The 26,838-nt window shown below is 38.3% G+C and overlaps 1 protein-coding gene and 1 long non-coding RNA gene across 11 annotated transcripts in view; one reads left to right on the forward strand and one right to left on the reverse strand.

Annotated features, from left to right (window-relative positions):
• The window catches only part of RAP1GDS1 (Rap1 GTPase-GDP dissociation stimulator 1), a 90,927-nt gene that overhangs the window by 37,259 nt on the left and 26,830 nt on the right, over positions 1 to 26,838 (forward strand). For 4 of the 6 annotated variants that reach the window (XR_011150544.1, XM_069013124.1, XM_069013125.1 and 1 more), the window contains exons 3-4: positions 9,544 to 9,666; positions 14,648 to 14,773. Coding sequence is in view for 5 of the 6 variants with exons in the window: in XM_069013124.1 (XP_068869225.1) it covers positions 9,544 to 9,666; positions 14,648 to 14,773 (249 nt within the window). In the remaining variant the exon portion in view is untranslated. Of the gene's footprint in view, positions 1 to 9,543; positions 9,728 to 14,647; positions 14,774 to 26,838 lie in introns of those variants that run through there. The other 2 variants (XM_069013127.1, XM_069013128.1) reach the window with 2 other exon arrangements.
• LOC138109529 (uncharacterized) overlaps positions 17,951 to 26,838 on the reverse strand; it is a 38,819-nt gene continuing 29,931 nt past the window's right edge. For 3 of the 5 annotated variants that reach the window (XR_011150547.1, XR_011150546.1, XR_011150545.1), the window contains 2 exons: positions 21,913 to 25,742; positions 17,951 to 21,805 (listed from right to left, as the gene is read on the reverse strand). This is a non-coding gene — a long non-coding RNA (uncharacterized lncRNA). The remainder of the gene's footprint in view (positions 21,806 to 21,912; positions 25,743 to 26,838) is intronic. The other 2 variants (XR_011150549.1, XR_011150548.1) reach the window with 2 other exon arrangements.

Here is a 26,838-nt window from a genome sequence, read left to right on the forward strand (position 1 = left end):
CTTGTTCAGTTTTTCTCTTGGAAGTCACCAGTGGGTTTTCTGAAATGTATCTGATGGCATCCCAGAGGAGCATGTAATAGCATCTGGAGTGCTTAAGAAAATCTTGGATATCTGCAGGGACAGCAGATTTCTCACATTCCTTCCTCAGTGGCGAAACTTTTCATCGAATGCCCTGAATCTTTGGTAGGCACCTGTTTTCACAGGCATCTAGTTTCTCTCTTTAATTATTTTGGTGGGTTTCCAGTTCTCACAACCATATGTTTACACAGAGGTTATATTTGAGTTGGAAATTCATTTTATTCTGTTCTTCATAGCCGTGGCTTCCATATGTTGTTGAATTTAATTAGTACTCGTGCTTCCTATACTTGATGTTCCTTTTCCTGATCTTTACTGGCCATAGAAGATGGAACAGTTCCTGTATTGGAGCAGAACAATCATGGAGAATTTAGACTTCTATAATGCTTTAATTCAGAGCTCAACTAAAAAAAACCCTGAAATTTTAAAATGTATTATTGAACCTATTAGTGCCTTTGATTTGTAGCAGAAAAATTGAGCGTTGCCTATTTTTATCTATTTAGTTTTTGGACATTCTTGATAGTGTTCGTACTCTTATTTATTCATTGCAGCATCAGGTAGGCAGCTGTCTGCTTAACTGGCAACACTAAGTGCCATCTGATTTCAGTGAAGCCTTGTACCTCTTTAGTACACAGAGGATTAAGAAGCATTCATTTCATCTTTTGTTTCTACAGCCCTCTCACATTTAGCATGAAAATATCTATCCTCCTGCCCCAAACATAGAAAAAATTAAGTTGTAGAACCTTTTGTCATAGCAGAGTTATTCTAAGGCACAAACAACTGAAATCACTTCATTTTTTCCCATTGGCTAGACATCGTAAGCTTTCTCCATTCCCTTTCATGGAATGGAGCACGGAGAAAAAGCTCCACATTTCACAGCATGCTCATGCAAAAATATTCCTAAACATCAGTACACTAACCTTTCTCTGTTTTGGCGAAACTCTTTGAGCAGAGTAAGAGTAAAATGATGCGACTGTCATTTCATGCAGATTGTGGCCAACAAACAATGCTTTCCTGAGTGTGAATGCTTTCATAGTATTAAAGCTTAAAACAATAACTGTCTACAGGCCCTATTCTGACCCTCTAACTTCTAGCCACACTTGTTTCATATAAATAAAAAAAGAGCTTTCAGCATCCCTGCAGCTTTAACACACTTTACAAACACATAAGCTGTGACAACACAAGGCAGTGCATAAGCACATCAAGAGAGCTTAGCACAACCCATGGAATAGGCAATGGTACTAATTGGATTAGTGGCCTATTAAAACAACTGGTAACTAGTAGAATTAAGTTCACTGACAAATAGCATTTCCTTGCTTTCTTATTCCTCTTTGATCTTTAGCATCACCCTTTCTTCTTAGCAGCAGTCTTTCTTCCAGGAGGATTTTTGATCCTCCTCGGGTGTGCTCTCCAGTGTACCCTGTTAGATGTCTCCCACCTGTGATCTTGGAAAGAGAAGGGGGCCACCCATGGATGTATACTCAGACCCAGCAGACATGGGCCTGCATGTTAGTCCTGACATGTAAGTGTCTCAGCCTGGACATTCAAACAAGCAACAGATATTTATGGCATTATCCATGAAAAGGTAATATGCAGATGAAAGCTGGAACATCCTCCTCCAGTAAGATAAAAACGAAACAGTATCATTGCTAATTGTCTACTGAAATTTATGGCTCTCTGCTGAGATTAAAGTATTCCTTAGGAAGATGGTGTCCTTAGCCTATGACAAAGATTTTAGGACTTTATTATTATTTCTGATTTGGCTTGGAAACTACAAAAATATTAAGAGTAGCACTAAGGTACCCACAGTACCTTGTAGGACTTGTTTTCTTTACATATTGGAGACATGAACTAGTGTCTGTTTAGCTACTACTAAATCTTGATTCAGCATCTTTGGACTTCAGTGGAGTGGGCATAATGCATTTAATATCTATTCAAACCGAGGGAGGGAGAGGGAGTAGAAATGAAAAAGGAAGAAATGAAACCAAGCAGATGAGTAACAAGGAACACAGTGGAATGTAAGATTTTTATTTTAGAGGAAGGAGAGAAATAGCAGAAGGGAGAAACAGGTATAAAGATAAAATTTTTGACAGAAAAAAGAACAAGCTAAATGCAGGTACCTGAGTGGCTGCTAGGAAGCAGTCAAACCAAAACCCCCATTTCAGACCAGCAAGAATCTCTAGTCTGCTTCTGACACAGATCATCTCTTGTAACAGAGCCAGGGGTTCAAACTGAGTTGGGCCAGTTCAGTCAAGCCCATCGCAGGCCATTGAGCTTACCTGCAAAGATTTCTAGTCAAATGCCCTGCTAAACGCTGGGGATCCTGATGAATATTTTTTAAGAGGGAGTTTTGGCTCAAATATAAAGTGTTCCTTCTTTTTGCTGAAGAAGGATGTTTTTTGCATCTTGGCTCATGGGCTGTTGCCTTGTCATGATATTGTACACACATAATCCAGAAATGTTTCTTCATTAAGTGCTGTATATAATATATTATTATAGTATAACTATACTAAATCAAGGTGACTGCTTTTTGTTGGACTATTTCCCAGTAAACTGGGTTACCCTAATGATACTGAATGGTAATCACTGCTGCTTAGTGGGATTATATTTTACATAAATTCCCCTTAATAGTGATGTATTTAGTTAGTGCCAGATAGTTAAATGTTTATCCAAGTGTTAAATTCCAAGTGCTATTCACTGAATACACAATGTGCCAAATAAAGATTAACTATTACATTTTTTTCTTTGCAGAAGGCATCAGTGAATAGCAATTCCAGATAATAGAATTGACACATCTTTTTTTTAGATTGCCTCTGTGTTGCATTTTCAAAAGGCAGGCCTTTTCTTTTGCTTCTGTATTGCATTTCAAAAATGCAAAGGAAAACGCCTACTTTTTACAAAAAAGATTTTATTTAGAGATCATGTAATTCACAATTTCAGGTCTGCAGTTTCATTCTTAGCTTTGCCCCAGTCCCTTATAACTTAAAAACGTGATCTTTTTTAGATCAGGTTTTCTTCAAGCTACTCTGATAGCACAGCTCACTAAAAATACCAGTAGATTAAAGAATTCCTTTATGTGTAGACGTACTCTTTCAATAAGCAAAGGGTGGAATTTCACAGCAGGCATTTCAGCTCACTTAAGAGCACTCTTAAGAGATTGCTTACAAGGAACATGAAACATTTCCATTTCCTGCATATAAAATTATCAGCTTTCAAATTTGATTTGATGTTAATAGACTAAACCAAATTTGGTAAAAGGATTTTACTCCATGGGACTAGCATTTGTTATACATTTTGAAAAACTAAAGCATGAGAATGCCCTTCACCCTGGGACCTGTACTAAGTTCAGTCAGTACAAGTAAGAGAGGAGGCAGGGGAAAATGTTGGAATGGCTGAATACAAAACACAAAGATGTGAGCGTATGGCATTTGTACTAAGACGCCAGACAACAAACTTGGCAGCTCTGGCACTGACATCCAACTCTTTCAGCAGCCTTGCTACTGAAGTGGTTACATCCTGGAGAGGGTGAGTCAGAAAGGGGGAGCAGGGGAAGAGCTCAGATAAATCCACCAGCTATGTGCCAGGGCTCTGAACTGGATCCAGTTCAGGAACTCAGGGGTTCCAAGCTGCCTAATTTTAACATGCTGCCTTGTGCTGTGACCTATTCGTGGAAGTATTGGTGTGCATTTTTCTTCATTGAAGGCAAAGATGTCACGTATTTTTTACTTCTATTGGTACCTGCAACAGGCTATTCAGTGCGTAGAATCTCATCCTGAAATTCACTTTTATACTTTGGATGTAGCTTTTGGAGAATTTAATCATTGAGACTCATGCAGATAGTTGATTGATAAATCTGTTTCTCCATCTGTCCTTCCTTCCTTGTTAGAGCTGAGATTTTAATTACAAACATCTGTGTACTGTCTCCATTAAAAATAGGAATTGAAGTTGCCCTGTAGCTGCTGACAGAGACAAAACAGAGCAAACACCATGATGGAAACATTTGTACAGCTAAGGAAGAATCCTCCCTCCTTGCCTCATAGGTGTCTAATTTGAAGGATAAGTGAGCAAGCACATTTTGGGGATTTCCTTGTGTGAGGAGGAGCATGCCAAAAAGAAATCAAATGTATACAGTTATTTTTATCCATAAATTATTATTATTAAAGGACATTTCCCACCCCCCACCCCCATAAAAATAACTCTTAATAATTAGAACAGACTCTTTGGTTAAGATTTGTTAAACAAAACGTCCTTATCAGTGATGCATTCTTTGTTTCATGAGAGCATATAATTTGTTTTTCTGAGGTTTTTTACAATTCACTTTTTGTGCTTTTGTAGCCAGACTAAAATCTTCATTTTGTGGTTTGAAAAATACAGTAGGAGGCTGTGGAAAGAGGGACAATGTTTCATGAGAGAGGCTGTCTATGGAGAGAGCATCAGTGCTTTTGCTTGGTCACATGAACCCTCTTATTGTGGTGGTTAGGAGCATGTGCCAGTTCGAAAGATATCCCTTCTTCCCTTCCTTCTCTTCCCTTCTGCCTCCTGAAAGAGCAGATGGAAGTTTCCTTTCATGATATATGTGCTTCATCATTATTCATTCATGTGTTCATCTTTCTCTTTCTGATGAGAGTACATGTAGGAGGAACATTATCAAGCAAGGTAATTTTCTGCAGTAGTTTCAGTAGGTTTATAAAACATCTTCGCAGCTAGAAAGACATGCATTTTTCAAAAGAGTACATGGCAAACATGGTTTGCTTAATAAAGGGGACCCTCACAAAGCTGTTTATTTATAATTCTGTGATGTGAAGCTCCACAACACAGGAATTATTGCAGTGCTAGCCCCCACTACTGTCAGGTTACTAATAATAGTGTAACTTAAACTCATTGTAACTTAAACTCATAGGAATGGTGAGCCTATAGCTTTCTTCTGCTAGTAAGGCACTGCTGATAGATATGCCTTGCCTTTCCCTTCCCCCTTTCTGCCTTTTCTTTCACTCGAAGGTGGACAAAATAATACAGAGAGGAGAAAAGAGTGAATAAAGGGAAGTGAAATTTCAGAAGAAATAGAGCTGAGAGGGAAGAGAGTGTAGAATTTAATTCTAAACACATTAGATTTTTTCCTATGATTTCTGCTACTTAATTAACCAGTCTGATAGCCATGGTGCTCAGCTCACCAGCTCTGATCTGTGACATTAAAGATTTTCCTGCCCACACCCTTAACTATTCTGACTTCAGGCACTGCGAAAACCACAAAAAAGCAAGCATATTGACATTTTAATCACTCAGCTATGACATTAATAAGATTTTGACACTATGTGATCTGACATACCTTTGTCTTGATATCTAGTGATACAAGGAGACATCTAAAGCAGCAGGCTTAACCTTAGAGGGTTTTCCCCTCCAATTATGCTGTATTAGACTGTGTGCAAAAGGGCTGTTTTTAATGCAGCATTGTTACAGTCCTACAGCTTCTTTGCTTTAAGACAGGGGACAGCTCTAGGGGTGGGCTGGTGTAAGCAGACTGAAAATCAGGCTTTGAAAGAAAGCATTTGAAATCACAGATACATCAGAGATAGCAAAAGGATTATGAGATATGGCACCCTAATGTCAGGCTATCTAGATTGCTAGGTTTCTTTCAGACACAAATTTAATAGATTTAAAGGGGGTGCCATCCTGCTAAAGGAAGATTGGCTGTGATTTCCTTTTTGACCAATATAGAAAGCACGGGAGGAGAATATGTGGTAGAGATTTGCCTCGGTCTTTCTTGCTCCTGGAGAAATTTTTTGGGTTTACATGCTCCAACTACAATTGAAATAGCAATTTAAAAGATGACAACTGAAATAAGTGTTCAAAATAATTTAGCCTCTTAATAATTTACGAGGAAGCCCAGAATGAAACTAGCATGCAGAAGATTGATATCCTTAATAAATAATACCTCTTTAGTGCATACACACAGAGAGACAAGAAGTCAGGTGGGCTTTTTCCAGCCTCTGAAGAGAACAAATAAAGGCAAGAGTTGCCTATGCTAAAGCCACCAGCAGTTTCTAACTCTCAGCAAACTCTACATTGTTTCTCCTAGAGCCAGGCAGTGGTAGGGTACCAGCACTTCGGCAGCATTGGTGTGTGTGGTCTCCCAGTCTCAGGTTCTGCAGAATCAAAAACAACTGATGATTTTTATAATCATAGTGAAAGTACTGCTACATAAACATAACAATCTATTGTCCACTCCAAAGAATAACACGATACACCCTTCCCTGCATTTCTGTTCCTATGTCCCTGTATGTTTTAGGTATTTAAACAGGACACATATTACATGAAGCTGAGCACAAAGGAGAGTCACACACTGGACTGTTTGCTCATGTATTGCAAGTGAAACAATTGTCCCATTTGGGCACTATAAGCAATGCTGCTATACCTATAGCTGTGCTGATATCATCCTCAAGACCTCCACCTTGGTATTCTCATCTACAGACATGCATTTTAACACTTAGTACCTGAACTGAGCGTACAGTTGACTCTGCAGACAGGTGAAGGGTGGTTGAAGATCTTCATCTGGACTTCACAGGGCAGCCCTGTGCATCATTTGCCTTCCTCCTTTGAAAGAATATAAAGAATACTGAGCAAAAATGCTATATTTAACAATACCCTTCCCTGTTTAAGCATTCCAAAACTCCAGAAAGATTGGTTTCCTGTAACAAAAATATCTGCTAATCATATGTGACTTAAGAAATGAATTTGTGTATTACAGCACATTCTTCTTTTTTCCACCTTCTTTATTAGAACTTTAATATGATGAACACAGAATCCCTGGAAAAAAAATGTATTTATTTTGCAGATACAAAGTAATGTGCATGAGGATGGAAGAGTAATTTTCCTGGCACATTCTCTTAAGATGCCTTATTTGGAGGATCTACTATAAACTACTTGCAAAGATTTCGTGTCATGCTGTCATCTATTTTGAAACTGAATTAATTTGTGTATTACACCAAGTGTAAATTGTATGTGTTCTGCAGAGGAAGAGCAGTGCTTACTTAGACTTGGAGTAGACAAGCTGAAGCACCCTGTGGCATTTTTTACACCTAAGGCAATTCCTGGCAAAAATGCCTCAGAGAGCTCTGTGGGCTGATAGTAGTAATTCTTCTGCCTCGTGCCAGAGTAATGTGCTTTTCCCCAAATAATGATGCTTGAGCGCTCACCCAGGGTTGAGTAGAGGCAGGGGTGTTCTGCACTCACTGCTGGTCAAATGAATTACTCTTCCCTCTTTTATGACTAGCAAAAGTTTGACATTGATACCCAGCTGGCTAACAAGAAACATGAGGATGTTGGTTTCAAAGGATGAATATATGCAGGTGTGCCTCCTCTACTGCTTCAGAGTAAGAACAAGTCATTGGTCAGTTTCCATCTGCGTGATCCCAGCTGATTTCCCAATTTCTGAGAGGTCTGTTAGGGCTGTGCTTTTATTGGTGCTCACTTGCTTTTCTTAATAAAATAAATCAGGGTGTATCTGCTGCACACAACTTGCCCAGAGAAGCACTTAATTTTATTTTCCCACTTCTTGCAGGATATATTTAGTTGTACTTACGTAATTTATGCTTTGCACAGTAATGAGTCCATCAAACTACAGACCAAAAAAATACAACTGGATACTGTATATCTCAGCAGTGTGACAGGAGAAAATGCATTTATGTCTCCTGCCTACTAATACAGGTTCACACATATCCATATATGCATTTTGAATTCTGTACTTTGAGTTTTGAACTTAAAGGTGAGAGAGGCTCTTCCTTAATAGATATCTAAGATGTCTGGACCAGTCTTTAGTCCTGCTATGATTTTCTCTAAATTCAAACTTTCATTTTGCATGTCTATATCCATTGGAAAATGTTGCTGCTAAGTACATGCTATATGTCAGTTTATACAAGCTTCCAAATGAGCCATAAGCTCCTTTGCATTATATCTTTTGAGAGGTTTTTTCAGTGTATTTTAAAAATTCCAGTTAACTAGATTGCAAACAGTTAATAATAATTAGCATTTATATTATGCATGAGAAGTTGAGGTTAATCTTTATTGATACCAAATCTGTTTGTAATCAGATGTCATCACCGACATATTGCAGCTGAGTGGTCCTACCCAAACACCAACATCCCAAACTGGAATTATGTACAGAAATGGGAGCCATAACTGCAATCCAGACTTGAAGTTCTCACTTTTTAGTCTGTTTTCTGTCATGTAGACATAACGAACTCTGAGACACTGAAGCATGTATATACTGTGTGTGAGCCACAAAACCAATGGGAGTCACATCTGCCAGGCTTGTGCTGGCTTCTGTTCAGGGGCAGCTTGAGTGGATCCCTCCCACTCCCAGAGGCAGCTTAGTGGTCCTGCGTCTGCCACAAATCAAGTTCAGTTGCAGCCCTGAGAGTGAGGAAAGGGAGGAGGAAGAGGAGAGAGGGTGTGGTATGTTGTTATCAATTCACAGGTGAAGCACAGCCAAAGAGTGGTTGCAAAGTGCGTTCAGATGGGTTTATTTTGCTTTGCAAAAGTCATCAATTGGAGCATCTCACAGTAAACTCTGAAGAATGCAAATAACTTCCTTTATAAATGGCTTAAGGAGTCATGCTGCTTTCTAAAATGATAGCTGCCATCTAGTCGTACTATTAGTATGTCACACTAATATTCATCTCAAATAAGCCATTTTTAAAGCATTAGAAAATATGTCATGGCATCTAGTACCTTGTCTTTAACTGCAGTTGAACCAATGTTGGTTTTCAGTTTGTTACAGAGCTGTTGGCCAGCAATGTTAGGTGGGGCCCTGTCAGGGAGCAGCTGCACAATTCCTCTTATTACGTACAGAAGTGGGAGAGCTTTTGTCACAAATCTTTGATACCTGCTACAGGAAACTCAGTGTTTTTCCCTTTCACTTCTACTGAGGCTATACTGGAACTACTGAGTAACAGAGTAACATAGAAGATATTTAAGTGAGTGCAAGAGAAGTCTAGAACCATGATCATCTTAGCTCTCCCTCTTCTTCAGTTTCTGATTCCTACACTGCATTAAGCTGTACCCTAAACTGTAAGGACTTCCCCCATCATTCCTTGAACATTTCCAGTAATACATCTCTTTGCAGTGTCATTCCTTGACTTTTATATAGTACCTTCATCTGCTGCATATCAGTTTATGACCTTTAGTCTTTCTACCAGTCTCTCCAGTATTTTCCCCATGTAAGCATGAGTATTTATCTGTATATACTTATATAGCAGTCACTTTATAAAGATCAATTGATTTGAAATGACAAAGTATTCTATGAGTACATCAGTTAAAATAAGCATGGTTACTGAAATAACACCTCTCTTCTTATATGGGAAATAATGACTTTCATAATTACTTTTGAGAAGACTTCCCTTCTGCTTTTTATTCTGTTCTTCCTCAAAGTAATTTAATGCACTAGTCATTTTTGTGTGATGTGTTTTTCAGATACGGAGACAAGTGAAAAAATCCAGAAAAGTGGAGTTCTTCAGGTGTTCGCGAGTCTGTTGATGCCACAATCTTCCTGCACAGCAAAAGTAGCTAACGTCATAGCAGAAGTAGCCAGAAATGGTGAGGTTTTCTACAAGAACTTTTCTGCTGGAACATCTTCAGTTTTTCACCTCACTTGTCAGTATGTTTTACTTCATTTATGTTTTCATTTTATAGCTTAGACACCTTTCATGTCCCTCCCTTTCACTCTTTTTGTCTTGTCTAATTTTTTTTCTCTACTTTTTAATACAATCAAAACAGCATTTGGCTGCTGGAATTTTTTTACTCTTACTTTCATGCTGTTTAGTTTTTAAGACAGTAATGTAATTTATTGGGCAGAAATAGCCCACCACTGGTGAAATGCATTTCTATATGAACAGCATGTAGAAAGAGACATACACAATGTGTGCAGACAGTTATGCATAGTGCCCATAGTTACAGCAGTAGGATCTATACAGTGGTTAAAGGATAGTAGATAATTTCTTTGGTCTGAGATTTTTCATAAGATTATTACCATTATGAGGCCTTTGATAGCACACTGAAACCAATTAGTCCTACCTAAAGAGCATTATATGTGTTAGAGTAAGTCCCAAATAAGAATCAGGTCCATTTTGGTATGGATTATATACATACAGTATGTAATATAACATAGGAGATAATAAACTATTTAAATTTTTCTTTCGGCAGGATTATCATTAAGCTCACCAAATACCTGCATATCTTGAGCTCAGAAGAATGGCCTCATACTTGCAGGCAGACACTATGGGCAGACCCTGTGATGAGGGGTAGAGGATGTATGTGGCTGACTTTTCTCATTCCTGGACTTGCTGCTGTCCCAGCCTAAGAGGCACAGATTCCATTTTGGACTTTCCTTTCTGCAGGCCAGACAGAGAAGAGTATGATGTCCCTTAACTGCTGTCCTGGCAGCCTTATCCCCTTCCATCTCCTGCTGATGCCTCTTCAGGGAAAGGGCTACATTCTTGCTGACTTCTTTCACATTCTTTTTCCACCTTTTGTGTGGAATCACAAAACTACAGCTTCTTACTGATACCCCCATGGTGACCTCCACCCAGTTTGCTGGTTTTGAGACAGAGCTATATATAGCTATATATATATGGTTATTCAGAAACAACATTAATGAGAAAAGATATATGTTTAGTTTCTAAGTGTTAAAATTATTTAGATAAAGAGCCAGTAAAAAATATGTACATAGAAATTTAAATTTAGAAATGTTTCAGAATGATAGAGATTTAGGCAAATGTATCACAGGCTTTTTTTTCTGTACCTAATGAATTCATAACAAGTACATTTAGAACATCAGTGTCAACCATGTGTCCTCACAGTTGGTCCTTTTAGCTCCTACCCGAGGGGGAAAAAGTTATGAATAAAATCAATGTTCACAGTAGCTAAACTGATTACTATGTATTGTTTCCTCAAAGACTCTCTTATGGTGCATTTTAGCCAGTATATTTCAAATGTGAAATAACACATGAAATGTCTGAATAGTTTCTAATGTGTCCTGTTTCCTGACAGGTTTTAAACAGATGCTTTATGTACACTCTCAGAAAAGCTGACATTTTACCTGGTTCATCATACAAAATAGTTTTTGTCTTTTTCTTAGGGTCATTTGCAGGTATAACTGGGACCTCTGTCAGCCAAGGTTAAAGTGGAGATATTCAGAAATTATTTAAGGTGCCCAGTGCTTTCAAGACTCAGATCATCTGGGTATTTCTCATTGGTTTCGAACTCTGTTGAAATAGTTACTTAAGCAGGATAGCGGGGAATACTTCATTTGAATTCTATTGTTTTCTTTGTTTTATTGCATAAAATGCAAGAGTTTAATGCTTATACTGTACCTGTTTTCAACAAACTTCAGGGCACTTTGAGAAACTTGTGTTATCAACATTCTATGGATAGTAGGCATTAAACCCATTCCCTGAGTGGTCATGCCATGCACTACTGCCAGAGCTGGGAGCAGAGCCTCTGATTTTGGGCGTTTCTGATAAAAGAGCATCTTTTCCTTCCCCACTTCTTGTTTTCCTCTCACATTCCCCTCATCTGATCTTACACACAAACACATCTGGCCACATCGAATCTCTCTACTTGCCTTAGCGGTTTTGTCTTGTTTCATCTCTTCCTTTTCACCTCTTCATGCTGTTGCTGTTTCACCTCTTCTGCTCACATGACTCTTCCTCCTCCCAGCTTGAGCTCAGATTTCTCTCCTATTTTAAACATCCAAACGTACAAAACTCCCTTTAGTCACATATGTCTCTCCAACTACAGCCATCATGTGAGCATCATGAAGGCTCAGATGCACTTGCTATGTGGAGTTTCTCTCTCCATTGTAGACCTTTTAAACCTTCTTCCAAGGTTTTTAGTCTTTACCACGTGCAGGAATGAGAGAACATCGGCTTCACAGTCTGTAGTACTACAACACAGTTACATTTCTCTTTCAAAATCTTGTTCTCTCGGTTTATGTTACTCTGTCCTCAGTGGTTCTCCTTCTAACTTCTTAAGTGAATTCTTCACTGTTTCCTTCAAAGGATCTGCTGCATTTCTCTCCCAGGCTAGTGTAAACCTTTTAAAGACTATGTTGTCAATCACTTTCTCATTCTTCTATTACCTCTGTGTAGTATCAGCTGCAAAAGTAGTTGCAGTTACCACATTTTTGTTCCTGTTTCACAGATCTATTTTGATACATATGGCACCATTTCTTTTATTTCTTGCTCTTACATGACCTTGATAAATACAGGTTTGCTCAGCATATTGACCAATGATTTTGTTGCGGAAAAGTTTCTGCTCACTCCAAATGGAGGGAGAGTGGAGGAAGGGTTTCTTACTCCTTTTCACCATGTGAGGAAGAACCTAAACAAACAGCAGAACAGACTGAAATCTCTCAGTCTTTTAGGAGAGAACAAGTTTTATTTCCTGATACAGACTAGGAGAAAAAAAAATCTGACTTTGATGATGTAGAGACTGGTAAATCAGTGGGTGTAAAGGAAAGTGATGCAGGGGTAGCTGAGGAACAGAGAAGAGTTTTTACAGGCAATTGGGAGGAAGAGGCTGAGGGGACAGAGAATACAGAGGAAGAAACTAAATACATCTAGTAAATAAATATTGTAATGAAGTTGAAAGTGGGTAATAAAGAAATAGACTGAACATCACAAGGACATGGCAAGACCAGTTTTAAAGACCAGATGTATCTGATATTTGTTACATTCATTACAATGGAAGATAGTGTCACCATCTATCACACTGTAGCATCTGGCCACAGTTCTAAGATGTTCCAGTACTTTAGGAAGGTGGGTTAATTGTGCTCACAACTATCTTCTCTTGGACCTGTGCAAGTGTATAGATATTGCTGATTCTTCTTAATCTGCTTGTTGATGTATCAGAGTTTATCATCACATGAGAATTGCTTACCTCTGACAATTTTTTAGCTAAAACAACACTGCAGGATTAAATACAAAAGAGATTAGATTTTGTAGCTACTGAAACATCAAAGAACATTGTAATAGGTGCAACAACAGGAGTACTTAAGATGTATTTGTACTTCAAGCATTGTATTAAGTCTTTGAGTTATTGGCATGAGGAGTTCTGTTGATCCAGAATCAGAGAAATTTTCTTGTCTGTTTTTAGGGGGATTGTACACACTGGTTCATTCTGTCTCGTAAATGACTAAGTAACACAAAGGTAAACTCTCTCTGAAAGATCCAATATTGTGTAGGATCAGAAAGTGACATAACTTGCCCCTCTACTCAGCCCTGGTGAGGCTGCATCCTGATCACTGTTGTCCAGTTCTGGGCTCCTCAGCACAAGAGAGACATGGAGCTCCTGGGGCAGGTCCAGAGAGGCCACAAGGGCAATGAGGGGACTGGAGCATCTCTTACGAGGAAAGGCTGAGGGAGCTGGGCCTGTTCAGCCTGGAGAGGAGACAACAGAGAGGGAACCTTACCAGTGTATGAAGAACTTCTTTACTGTGCAGGTGACCGAGCACTGCAACAGATTGCCCAGAGGGGTTGTGGACTCTCTTTCACTGCAGATATCCAAGAACTATCTGGATGCAATCCTGTGTCATGTGTTCAAGGATGACATTGCTTACGCAAGAAGGTTGGACCAGATGAGCCATTGCGGTCCCTTCCAATCTTACCCACTCTCTGATTCTGTGATAATTTGTAGTTAGAACAAATCATAAACATGCTGACCATTTGCCTTACAATACTACATCTCTAAAGGGTGCTCTGTAGTAAACTGTAAAGTAACACTGGTGTATCAGGTGGTTCCTTCTATAAAACTGCTTTTTAAAATGTACAGCACAATGCCTGCCTAGCTATATCTCCTTGTGGAGAGCATCCCTTTATGTCTCTAACACCAGGATAGTTCTCTATGACTTACACAGATGTGAAATAATTCCCTGGTTCTCTGTGGCATAGCAGGAGGGAAGGGCAGAGAACTTGCAGTGGATGGATCCTCTACCTTTCCTCCCATGGTAGGCAGTGTTAGATTGTGGAAAACTACAGGCCTTTGGGTTCACATAAACTCTTGTATTTCTCATTCTCTTTTTCCGTTCCTTTCTTCACTTTCCAAATAAAAGCCTGTTACTGAGCTTTAATTAATTTTTTTAAAATTCTTCTAAAGCAAAAGCTTTTCCAGAATTCTAATTAAGGGAATAGAGAGAAAAAAAATGCTGCTCTAGAATACTAGTTTTAAGTCATCTTTTTTGTTATTTAGTAATTCTAGTTTATGTTGAATTTGTTGTGAATTCACTGTTCTTTTCAGCACTTCTTTGTGATGCTAAAAATATGCTTAGTCTGAACTGTGTTAAATCAGTTTCCATGGAAGTCAATTAAATACCCTTAATTCCTTCTAAATTAGCAAATAATGGAAAGAATTAAGCCCAAATCCTGACTTGGGCTTATTCTCTAGAAACTTGCATGAGAATTTACACTGTCTGTGCACGTGTTTAGGCACACAAAAGGCCCAGTTGCCAGGCCAGTGTAACTGGAACTGATGAAACTGGAAATAGCTGGCCTTGCATTAACAGGCTTTGCTTTATTGGCAGAATTCATGCGGAACCCCTGTGTGGATGCTGGGTTGATCCCTCCCTTGGTGCAGCTGTTAAACTGCAAAGACCAGGAAGTATTGCTTCAAACAGGCCGTGCCCTGGGCAATATATGCTACGATAGCCGTGAGTGTTGAAATCTGCTGTATTTTGTACATGCTCCTGGGGAAGGGAGGGAGTGTTTTGGTGTTCTGTCTGTTGTGTGCTGGAGGGTCATTTTCCTCTTTTCTTGGTTTTTATTTACCCCACGATTCTTCTGATTGTATGGGAAAATTGAAGATCATACTTGCATAATGCTTTTGTGGCAGAAGGAATAAAACACCTCTTCAATATTGTGATTCAGTTGGATATAAGAACTGAAAGGCTTTCTGATCCTGGGCTTGGTTTTTTTGAGGGGTTTTTTCAAACATAATGAACTAGGTTTTTAAGGAGCAGATGCTACATATGCAGAGGCACTGAACAGTTAATTTTTCCTCAAACAGAATGTGTTGGAAGGGAACAGAGTCAGAAGGGAATATTCATATTCTAACCAGTCTAAAATCTGTGCAGAGCTGCATATGTGGCTGGAATGATGCCTGAGTTATGTTGCTGATTCTCAAAATTCTTATGTGGCCAATCAATTGCTCCAGGATTACCTATTGTTATTTTTGGTAGTCAAGGGTGGTGGCGGGGGGAGGTTGGTGAGGTTTTTTAGCTTTTTATGGGCACAGTAAATTTTTAGACTGAGAAGCAATTGAGTTTTGAAATGCAGTTGTGTCTCCATGTGCTGATTACATGCATGGCTGTGTCATCTGCAAAACCAAACCAGTGGTTGCAGTGTTTTGAAAATGCAGCCTCATTATCCCTTACTTTAAAATTTTGAAAAAAGTCAGTGCACAATTGATATGGTGAAGAAGCAGAGACACTAGGAACATGTTTTTATGCACATGAAGGAATTAGAAGTCTATGGATGTCTGCAGTGAGATGAAATTGTAAAATCATCTCACTATGGAAGTGAGATGAAATTGTAAAATCATTTTGTTGTCCTGAGAGTTAATGCCTTATTTTATATGGCGAGAATTTTTCTGCATACTGTGTTGCATTTACCAAAAGTTCTGCTGTATGAATACTGACTGTAGCCTTTCTCCTTGCTACTTTTTCTCATCCGAGTTCAGAAATTTACATTTTATGTTGTTTTAAATTATCTTGCCTTTGACCTCAGGGAAGTTAATCATATATTGGCATTTCCAGTTACAATCAACTACTGCTTGAGGATGTTAATGTATAATTCTTTCATTTAGGATTTTCTTTAAGGTGACCAATCAACTGAACAGCTGCTTCCCCATGGAAACTTCAAATAGCAGCTGTTAAGCTTCCTATAACATAATTTATTTACTGTATTCTGTTTCAGGATTATGTATGAGATCAAGGTTGCACTCAGGTGCGCTGGTTTATTTCATATAAGTAAAATCTCTGCAACTGTTCATGTTGTTGTTCATCCCACATTTTTTTATGAAATACAGTAAGGACACACAGAAATGGTTTCGTAGTATGAGGTTTTGTGGACTACTGCTGGCTTTTACAGTGCAAGATTTATCCTGTACAGAAAACTGCATTACTCACCTTGTGTTGTCCTTCTGTGGAGCAAAGCTGGCACTTAAAAAATCTACAGTAGGCAGTGATGTGTTCTGTGTGTCATGTCCTCCTGTGGGAGGACAGTCACTAGTTTCCCTGTGTATTTGAATAAAATTAATAAGTAAAGTGTAATAAAATGTGACAAAAATCAAGGTTAGCATATTGGATTTGAGTAGAAGAGGCTATTTACAGTGCTTAGTTGTCACATCCACCCTATCTGACATTTTTCTATGTTAACTTAATGTGTAATTATTAAATAGTTATGTATTCTACCCTAAATTCTTATTTAGGACAAATACTTTCACTATGATTATTACTAGAAAATTTGATATATTTCAATTTTTTTCTATTGGTTTTCCCTAACAAGGAGATATAAAGTATAGCAAAGACAAGATGTGGAGGCCAGTAGTTCTAATTAAAAATGTTTCATATTGATAGTAGTTTTTCTTTTCAATTGAAAAAAAAGCAGCTGTTACCCTTCTGGTAATTGTGATTTGTATAAGAACTTGAAATACATCAGTAACTATATTTTTCCATATACATGAGCTTTTTTTGTACTTCTATTGCCCATGTAACTATAACATGCAGCAATGAGGAATATCTTTAAATTCTAAATCAGTGTTAGGCTGAGACCATGCATTAAAGCCCATATTGGATGGCTCATAGCAATATTTCTATTTATTGAAGGCCCCAATTGTCCTACATTTCATCCCAGCAAGCGTGCATCACTTCGTTTAGTGACAGCTTGTGCCAAAATGAGTTAATCAGGTCTCTATTTCTGAGAGAAGTTGGCATGGTGCATGATGAAAGTTGTGGGACAAACAGCTGCTTCTGCAGGGAAAGCCCCTTAAAACTGGCCTTGAAGAGAAGGATTGCCTGAATTGTTTTTCCAAATTAAAGGAAGATGGCAGTGGTTCCTCAGTGTTCACAGATCCCAGAGTTGCTACATGAAGGCAAGACCATTTCCACGTAAGTTCAGGAGTGGCTACTCCTGGAACACAGCTGCTATGGAAAGGTAATTCATTACTAAGTCCCTGTGCTGAAAGAGGTTTAGTACCTTCCATGAGATAAAAGGGGAATTGCACCTGGCTAAAGAACTCACTGAACAGGTTCATTTCCTCACAGAAAACAAGAGATGAAAACCTGTTGACTTACTGACAGTTTTTCTTGTCTGTTAAGTTTGAGGTAGACATGTTATTGTCCGGGTGCTCATCAGTGCTAGCCCTCTAAAACACTACTTAATCACCTATTTGAGCATGGAAGAAAATACAGAGAATTAAATGCATTACATAAACAGTTAAAGGGGAAAAACTAGGTCAAACTTATACCAAGCAGCCTTGAGAGCATCCTTTTTGAAGTATTTGTTTTGAAGAAATTCGTGTTATGTGAATCTCTGAACATCAAGAATACAGGCAAATATAATTGCAGAGCAGACTAGAAGGAAGCTTTGTTAGTACTGATGAGGCTTTTGGTCTCCCAGCCTTCCTCTTGTATGTAGAGATGAAAGAAACAATTGAGGCTGATAAAAAGATTTTAAGCCAGAAATAATGAATTGCAGACTGTCAGAAGCAACCGTATGCAGACTGTTCAGTGCAGCCCTACAGTTTAAGAACAGATACATTACTGTGTGTTCCTGTACAGCCTGTAATTGTTCTACATGCTTTATCCGGTAAATGCACATGCACCTCAGCCCCCAAATTTTCATCAAAGCAGAAAGTGCAAAGTAAAGAAATGGAGACACGGTATCTCCTCTTCTCCCTCCTGCTTTCTCCCCCACTGTATCTACAGCCTGTACCAAGTACAGCTGCTTGTACTTCCGAATCCCCAGACAACAGAGTCCTCAGCCTCACTCATGGCAGAATTTTATCAGAACTATATTATTAGATGCAAAGCTTCTAGCCCATTCTTTCCTTTTAACCACCAGTTATGTGGTTTTGCTTATAATCAAAGCAAAATACTTAGGCATTCTCCAGTCAGGGCATAACAGCTATCCCAGCTGCTTCACCACTCTTTAGCCATGAGTCAAACTCAAGGTACCTTTCTACTGTCTGTCTGTCCATCCCCTCTTGTTGTTCTCCCTAGTGCTGTTTCTTTAATAAGTTTGTTCATTAAGGGATATTACAGAAGTACAGACATTACAAATACGGGATACTTCTAAGTTCTCCCTCCACCTTGGCTCCACATGCAGCATAAAGATCTCATCTCCGTTGTTTGGAAAAGGTTATGTTTAATATGGTTTTTGTGGCAAGAAGCAGTGTCTTCCTTCAGTGCAGAATGGCTAATTCTGCTGTAGATAAAGCCTAAGAATTGTTTGCTGCCATCAGCTCTGGCCATTGGGGTATTAAGTTAAAGAAAAGCATTATTCAAATTGCACCTGGTGATCACATAATGAACACCCTGATGATTAGTACACCCCTCGGCTCTCTGGTGGCTTTTTTCACAGTAGACTGGGAAGAGTCTGATGACTTGACTCATGTGGCTGATCAAGTGCATGGGGGACAGGGAGACTGAGGCTACAATTTTCAACTTAGGCCTACTTTCTTGCAAGACCAACAAGACAATGTGGGAGAACAGCAAAACCTGTCTGTAGCCAGGTCTCTGTCCTACTCTGACACCCCCCATACCAGTGCAGTTTGTCTAGATGAAAGATCACGCCAATCAAATAAATTTTATCAAGTATTTCAATGGAAGATGATGCTATATTAAATTAGTATTATTTTCTTAGCTAATAATAGCCTCAGAATATTTTTTATCTTGAAGTTTGTGATGCACATGCTGTATTAATCTCAGTGATCTTTCCACAGGTAACTTGTTAGATACTTCAGTTCTGGTGGCCAAAGTACTTTCCTGTGTTTTTATAAAGCATTGTGCACATGATAGAGGCTGCCATAGTTATGCTATGAAAGTGATAATTCTAAGAGGAAGTAAAAGGCTGGGATATTTAGAGCCTGATTCAGTAGCCGTACACACTAGAGGGAGTCATTCTGATTGACTTCAGTTGGGATTAGATTAGGCTCTTATCCATTAGAAAATAATTCCTTCTTGCTGTTTAGAGCATTCACATATTCTGAAAGCTAGCAAAGGGAGGTAAACTCTCTGTATATCTTGTAATGGAAGTCAAAAATTTCCCATTCTGTCCCCCCATAATATACATATTAATGGTAGAGCTTAGAGACCTCCTTGGGGAATCCAGAAGTTACTTCTTTTTGTACCACAGCCCTGTGTCTTCATGAAACCACCAGCTTGGGTACATGTTCTTAGCAACCATACTTGGTATATAAATATCTTACAGAGTTGGAAAGAAGCTAGAAATGCCAGCTCATTCTATAAAGGCTCTCCTCTGACAGCTGCTTATCTATCTTTCTCAGCAGGAGATTTATTGGGTCCTTTTCTCTTTTCCCAAGCTGTACGTTCTTTGTTATCTATGCACACTTACTTGTATTGATGGCAAGACTCCTAGCTGAATTTCAGCTATGTGGCCTTTCACATAAAACCAGATCCCTCTTCATCTCAGCCTCCACTTCAGAACATGTACATTTTATCACTTTTTGTTAAAAAGATCTTATACATGCTATAAATTCTGTAAACTCAGCTGCCTGTCTTATAAGAATGTACAGATCTCTTGCAGGGATCTACTAAGAAAGGCTAAGTAAACAGAAAGAAACTGTTCAATCGTACAGTTACGTTCTCTCAGGAGACAGGATTATTTTCAGGATCTACAGGAGAAAATCAGACACTTAAAACGTACTGGAAAGAAGTCAAATTCAGGTTTTTTTCAAAAAATGGCATAACCTTTTTCATTACCATATGGAAAACCAGCAGAATCCTAGAACACAACTGCTGTTGATAATGGCACACTACTGGCTAATCCTTTTTATGAAGGTCACCCTGATTCATGCAGCTAGGCAGCATCTTACCACAATTTTTCACTTATCATTGTACTAGATCCTACCAAATGCAAATGCCACCTACTAAGCTGTTTCCCAAGAAGTACCATGGAATTGAGACCAGAGTCCTTAAATTGTTGCTTGAAAACTGAGTGTTTTGCTTGCAGAGAATTCAAATTCAGGGTTTTGATTGTACAGTAAATGTTTTACCTTTAGATCTGTCCTCTCTGAGGCATGTCACAGTCTTAGAAAACCATAGCATTTTTAGTTTAGAAGTCCTTGAATAGTGCAGGATCTTTTCCAAGGCTCTGCATGCAAGTATTGCATCAGCTAGAAACTAGAGTGTATGTATTCCAACATATACTTCCTCAGTAATATTGAGTTCTTACTAGCAATTAATCATCAGTGTTCTTAGGAAGCTGTTAAACAATATTATTCTAATTTCTTATTCTACAGCTGGCCTAAATGGAATCAGAATGATGAGGAAATCTTTCTAGAGCATCAGAAAAAAGCCATTTGAGAGGTGATGCAAAACCCATGAATTCTCATTCTCAGGCTAGGCTTCTCCTAGGCTCCATTATTTGGGATAAGTAGCACTGACTCCAAACCCAGGACTTGCCTCAGCTGTTTCTAGATCCCAGGTCCACTTACTACTTTTTCAATTCTTGGAATAATTTTCTTTATTTCTCTAGTAGAGAAAGAAAAGTACCCTAGTAGAATCCACAAATACGCTTTATGGTGAATTCTTTTGGTACTGTTTTACTTTTTCCTTCTTGGGCTTTTCCCAGCCTACTCCAAATCCCCATGAGTTTCACACTTTCTGAGACTGCTCCTCTGGCTGCTTTGGTGGAGACCCACAGCTCATTCGGGCTCCTTCAGATAGCAGCATCACTGTCACACAGTACCAGGCTCAGCCTCTTGCCAAACTCCTTTGAGCAGCAGCCAGCAGCACACCCCTGTTCTGCACCAGACTGTGACCATGCCATGCTCACTTTGCACCCTTCTTTTTGGAGAGTTTGAAGCTGAGACAACATTGCACTGCAGGCCTGGGAGTAGGAATTCTAAATTAATTGTGGTGTGCAGGTCTATTCTGTTAATAGCATGAGATGCTATAAATGCCTATTTACCAGTGTAGAAAAACTGCCTGCTGTTTTACTGTATAATTGGCTTCCATGATTTATTTCATGCTGTATGAAATACTAAGCTGGCTTCAGCTCTGACTTACACTCTCATTACTAGAGTAATTTGTTTGTCTGCAATGGAATTGCTAAGGAGTTTCATAGAGTTACAAAATCAAGTGAAGAGTCTGCTGTAAGCATATTGCATATGAAAAGGAAGGCAAAGGGAAGTGCTACATTCAGCTTTGAGGACCTTTACCTGACTTTAGTATATCTAAGTAGAACGTTCTCTTTCTAGGTGGCTTCTTTAATTTCAAATAGAATTCGGTAACAGTAATTACTACATTTTAATTACACACTGAAGTATCCTTGGAATCCAGAACAAATGACTTGCCAATACCGAGTCTGGTAGTATTGTATGTCTTGTTGCTGATAAAAACATTGTTGCTGCTCTATTGGAATCTCAGATCCACTAGTAGCATTTGACTGGAAGTGAAGTATTGAAGTCTTGAGCAGTAAATTCATCACTGTTCTTTGGTCTGAAATCAGAAACACATGTTTTTTCTTGTATTTATCTGACATAAGAGGAATATGACAAATAAGCAAATTTTATTGAAATTAAATTGTGGTCTTGAATCCGGCTTACATTTGACTGCTGCCTCAGCATAGCATTAGGGAGATTACAGTACTGGCACACTTTACCTTCCCCTTCAAATGTTCTGCCAAGCTCCTGACTCTGTAGACAAAAGAAATCATGAAAGAGATTAGGGCTTGTTGGCATTGATATCCTGTGGTCCACACATTGAACATGTTATGAAGAGTCTACCAAAAACATCCCTAGATCTGTATTTGGATACATTTAAGAATTGTATTTTTTTGTTAGAATAAACTAGTTGCATAAGAGGGCCAGTACACTGCTGCAGCAGTTGTCATTAGCCAAAAAAATTGCTGGCAACAGTTTTATCCAAAAAGATCAACTCTACCTATTTTCAGTCCTTGAAGAGGCTGTATTAAAAGACAATGTTGTGCTAGTGCTTCTACTTTACTGTTTACATGTTTATCATTTTAGCAATTATTCTAAAGGAATAACTTACGAAACAATACCCTCAATGCTTACCTTTTGGGCTAAGGATAGCTGCCAGCATTTTAAGATGAACTGGCTACAGGACAATTCTGTTTATCTCTGAAGCAAGCGTAACTAATTCAAGATTGGTTTTTTCTTCATGAAGCAAAACTTTTCAGGTTATATTGATTGATTTTAATCAGTAAGCAAATAAAACAAAACTGTACTTCTGGTAATCAGTCTTATAATTCCTGAAGGAATTAATAAAGGAAAGGGAAGTTTCAGTACAAGATAGAGCAATCCCAAAAATTCTTTCAAATTATTAAAACATGAATCTCAAAATACAGTATTGCTATGTAATGTCCCTTTTAGACAAGTGCACAGAAGACATGGAAAAAGCAGCAAATAATAGTAGTGCAGTATAATCACATGAAGCTTATTTTCCTTGAAAAATAAAATTAATGAAATGCTACTATGTGTTGTGTAACAGGGTTGTGGTCTGTAGTCATGCAGTCAGAGAGCTGATGGGGCAGTGACTAAAAAGCCTACACAAACCAGACTGAGGATAAAAAGTAGAGTCAAGTGTTAAAACTGAATGACAGCATTTAATCAAAAGTTTTAATCTTACAGTGTTCAGACAGGAAAAAAAAAGGTAAACTCCCAGTTTATGTAAATGGCAGTGTTTTTCCTAGTGTCTACATAGATAATGTCATTTACACTAGCTCAGGGTTTGCCATTGTTTTTGAATATTTTCTCTATTTTTTCCACATGTGACCAGGATGGTTTTTCCTTTGGAGTTCTACTCCTGCAGTTTTTTCCTTACACATGTTGGTAATATTCTGTCACATCATAATTTCCTTGCAGAAGCCAGTTTGCTATCACAGATGATTATGGTTTCAGGTGAAAAAATAAGCAGCAGGAGCAAATGAGTGCCTCACCACAAAAGTCTTCCAAAGAAGACCTAATTAAAAAAACAGGGGAAAATAGAAATAGAACATGTAGACAGAAAAGCCTCACCTCCCAACTTGGGCTAATGTAAATGAGTTCATCTTTTTAAATTAAGATAACTCTTTCTTGTTTATCTGTAAAGCACTGGTCTAATCTAAGCAATATTTGGTCAAAAAATGCAGTATTGTAGCCAAATGCAATAAAGATGAAGTAATTAAAGTAAAATGGCAGTATGTCACTTAAATGATTTGATCATTACACAAGTAAAAAGAATTTTAAAATAAATACTGTATTTTTCCCATGTCACCCAAATTTGCTGTCTTGGCAATTTGGTTTATGCAAATGAGGGACCTTGATCATGCAGATCTTCCTTTCCCTCCCTGACTTGCGCCATTTATATCAATGCAACTATTTACACCAATAAACTTTGGGAGAGCATGAATTGGGGAAAGGATAATTCAGGTTTCCAGTTGCAAGACAAAACCAGAACATTTCAAAGTATAAACCTGTTATGTAAAGCCCAAAAGATTATTTTTAAGAAATGCCATCAAATTGTTTTCTAGCAGATTATCTGAAATTACTGAGAAATTGATGTATTTTTAAAGCCTACATATTTTCCGATATCTCCTTCTACTATGGCACAGCCCTTTTTTCCTGATTTAGATTTTTTCTTGTTATTATTTTGGGACTTAGTGATTTGTTTTAGGACTTGGAGACTTAGGGACAAAAACTCAAGGGAAACTGATGCAAATGGCTTGGGGAAAGCAAATTGAAACTACTCTAAGTGCTACATTGTAAAGATCTAACAATCACGCACACTAAAAAAAGTTTGGTTGTTGACTTTGGGCATGATTGAGCAACAGGAAGATTTGACAGACCTATTCATAGAGGGAATGTGAACAGTCACAGTAATTTGACAATCCACTTAAAACCCTTTTTTTGCATAAAACTCCTTTGAGCAACTCAGTATAGAAAAAGGGACTGTCCTAATTCTTAGAGACAGTTGTGTTGAATTGGGCTAAAGAACACTGTGGAAGTAATAACTCACTCTGTAGTAAATCTTACTGTACATTTTACAGGGGAAAAATCCCTCTGGTTTCTTGGGTTATCATTCTGGCATCTTTAGACAGTATTACATGTACTTTAAAAAAGCTATACAACAGCATTGCCCTTTGTGAGCTGCAGTGAAGCATTTTGAAGCAGAAATGTGAATGCTCTCATTAAACTGTTCAATCATTGTTCTCTTAGGAATAGCAAATGTTTATTTAAAAAGGTCACAGGAAAAATAATTCAACACAGCTTCTGGGAGGCTTGGAAGCACGCTAAATGTGGGAGTTCATAGAGCTGCTGAACTGCAAGGTAATAGTTGGATTGAGAACAAGACACAGCAACATGCTGTGGGCTTGTTTTGACTGTTAATGATTTGGAGTTTGATGAGTATTCTTGTGTGCAAAATCTGTTCCTTAGTGACAGAGGAGTAGTGAGAAGCAAGTTGGTGAAATGCACATGAAGCATTCTGAGTCAGGACTACACTTTCTGCTTGGGGATGCAGTGGAATGTCACAGCAGTGCTGGCAGTGGGTAGGCAGGACCTTCAGGGTTTTCCTCCTACATCTGGCACAGGATTCTTTGTGGCCCTGCACTAATGAGCTGAGTTAATCCTCTTGGGTGAAGAACGCAGCACCAGATCCTAATTATAACATTCACCCAGGTCTGTTCTTCACTCAGCTGCCTAGGGCAGAGAAGCAGCCATGCAGGGTGAGCTCCAGCATGGGAAAGAGGGAGAGTAACAAACTCAGTTATGGCATCTCCTTTACAAGTCTGCCATCCTATGTAGTCCCGTCAAAGGCTGGTACTTACAGCCTGCCACCTTCTTGGGAGGGATCCTGAGATTCCTTTGTACCTAACTTTTTGAGTATACCATAAAGACAGACATTTCTTGGAGTGAGATTTGTCTCTGAATCTTCCTGCTTTTACTTTTTCTGTCTGTACAACAGAAGCTGGTTATCTGTTTACCTAACAAAAATATTGTGTGAATAAGAGTTTGTCATGTATTTGAAGTGAGAGACTATACAGCAGTTTTTAATATATAACTTCTTTGACAAATTAGAGATAAGGGAATTTAAAGGATATATGACTTAGATTTGTTGTAAAATACTATCCCACAGTAATTTTCAGTAGAGTTCTGCCAAATTCTGTCCAGGTAAGGAAGTTGGCTTATAACTTCTTTTTTAAGTGTTTTAACACTTGCTTCCAAACCATCACCCAACTCTACCTTTATATTATTCTTTGCTTACATATTTTACATGTTGTTCATCAACATCAGGACACAGGGTTGAGCTTGACATGTGATTCTTACCTGAATTTATCATCTTAGTTTGTCGATTTTAGTTGCATTATAGAAATTTGAGAACCACATTCAGTCCATCTGATCCAGAATCAGTGATTAAGTTTCATTTTGCACACCTGTTTTGACTCAAAGAACAGGTGAGTCAAATACAAAATCATGTATTTGCATAAATTTTCTAATAAAAAATACCAGAAAAGGATACATAAAGCAGAATGCTTGAATATTCCAACCCAAATTACTTTCTATTCTCTGCTGATTTGGTAGATGTAAGCACTGAGTCTAAACACCTGATTATATTGTTTTACTATATTTTGATGTAGGACTTCCTTTTGTTTCAGCATTATAGCTATGTTTGTTATGACATCAAGAATGTGAGTGATTTCTATTTGTCCTTTTTTTAACAGTTGTTCCTTGGCACAGAGTCCTACCTTGAATTTAACTGTTAACTAGATTACAGTTTCTCCTTTTTCAAAATGAGATAGACATGCCTGCAGTGAAACACAGTTTTCTGATATCCTGATCCTGTCCAAGGTGGAAACAGTCATGGCAGTGAATTTATTCTGCAAAACTCTTACTGCTTTGGTAATAATTTTAAGTTAAGACCTGGCAAGAATTACCCTTCCTTCAGCTCCATTCAACAAATTTTCTGAAGTCCCTATATGCAATATTAGAATCTTGGTTTTTATATATAGTATAAGGGGTATATATAGTTCATAAATAGTATTAACAAGAATTGGAAGATTTAGAAGCTTCTTTTTGCAGGGCTCTGAAACACTTTACAGTGGAAGATCATATCATAAATGTGTACAGCCTTGGGTTTCATGCTGAATACGCTGCAGAATGACAAAAATTTTGGTAGCTTGACCTCCACATACAATGGGGAGAGAGAGGAGTGATGGTGGAATGGTGAATAACAAAGAAAAGAGGAGATTTGCTTTGAGGAGAGGAAAGAATTTTAAAAATGGAGGAGAGGGCTTGGAGTTCTTTATATTGCAAAACTTTAGTGATTGCCTCTTCCTTGCCCCCCAAGCTTTTGTTTTTATCCAGATTTTCCAGCTGATTCCAGTGGTAGCTCACATGGAAATCTCTCCTTTTGGAAGCCCCAGAATTTAGTTTATTGACTGTTGTCTATTGCTTACTGCCTGCTGGGGAAGGAAGCAGTATTGATGATTACTGTAATAGAAGGCTTATTTTTCCTTTATTCCTACACTG

Source organism: Aphelocoma coerulescens, chromosome 4, assembly GCF_041296385.1.
Source record: "Aphelocoma coerulescens isolate FSJ_1873_10779 chromosome 4, UR_Acoe_1.0, whole genome shotgun sequence".
NCBI classification, from domain to species: domain Eukaryota; kingdom Metazoa; phylum Chordata; class Aves; order Passeriformes; family Corvidae; genus Aphelocoma; species Aphelocoma coerulescens.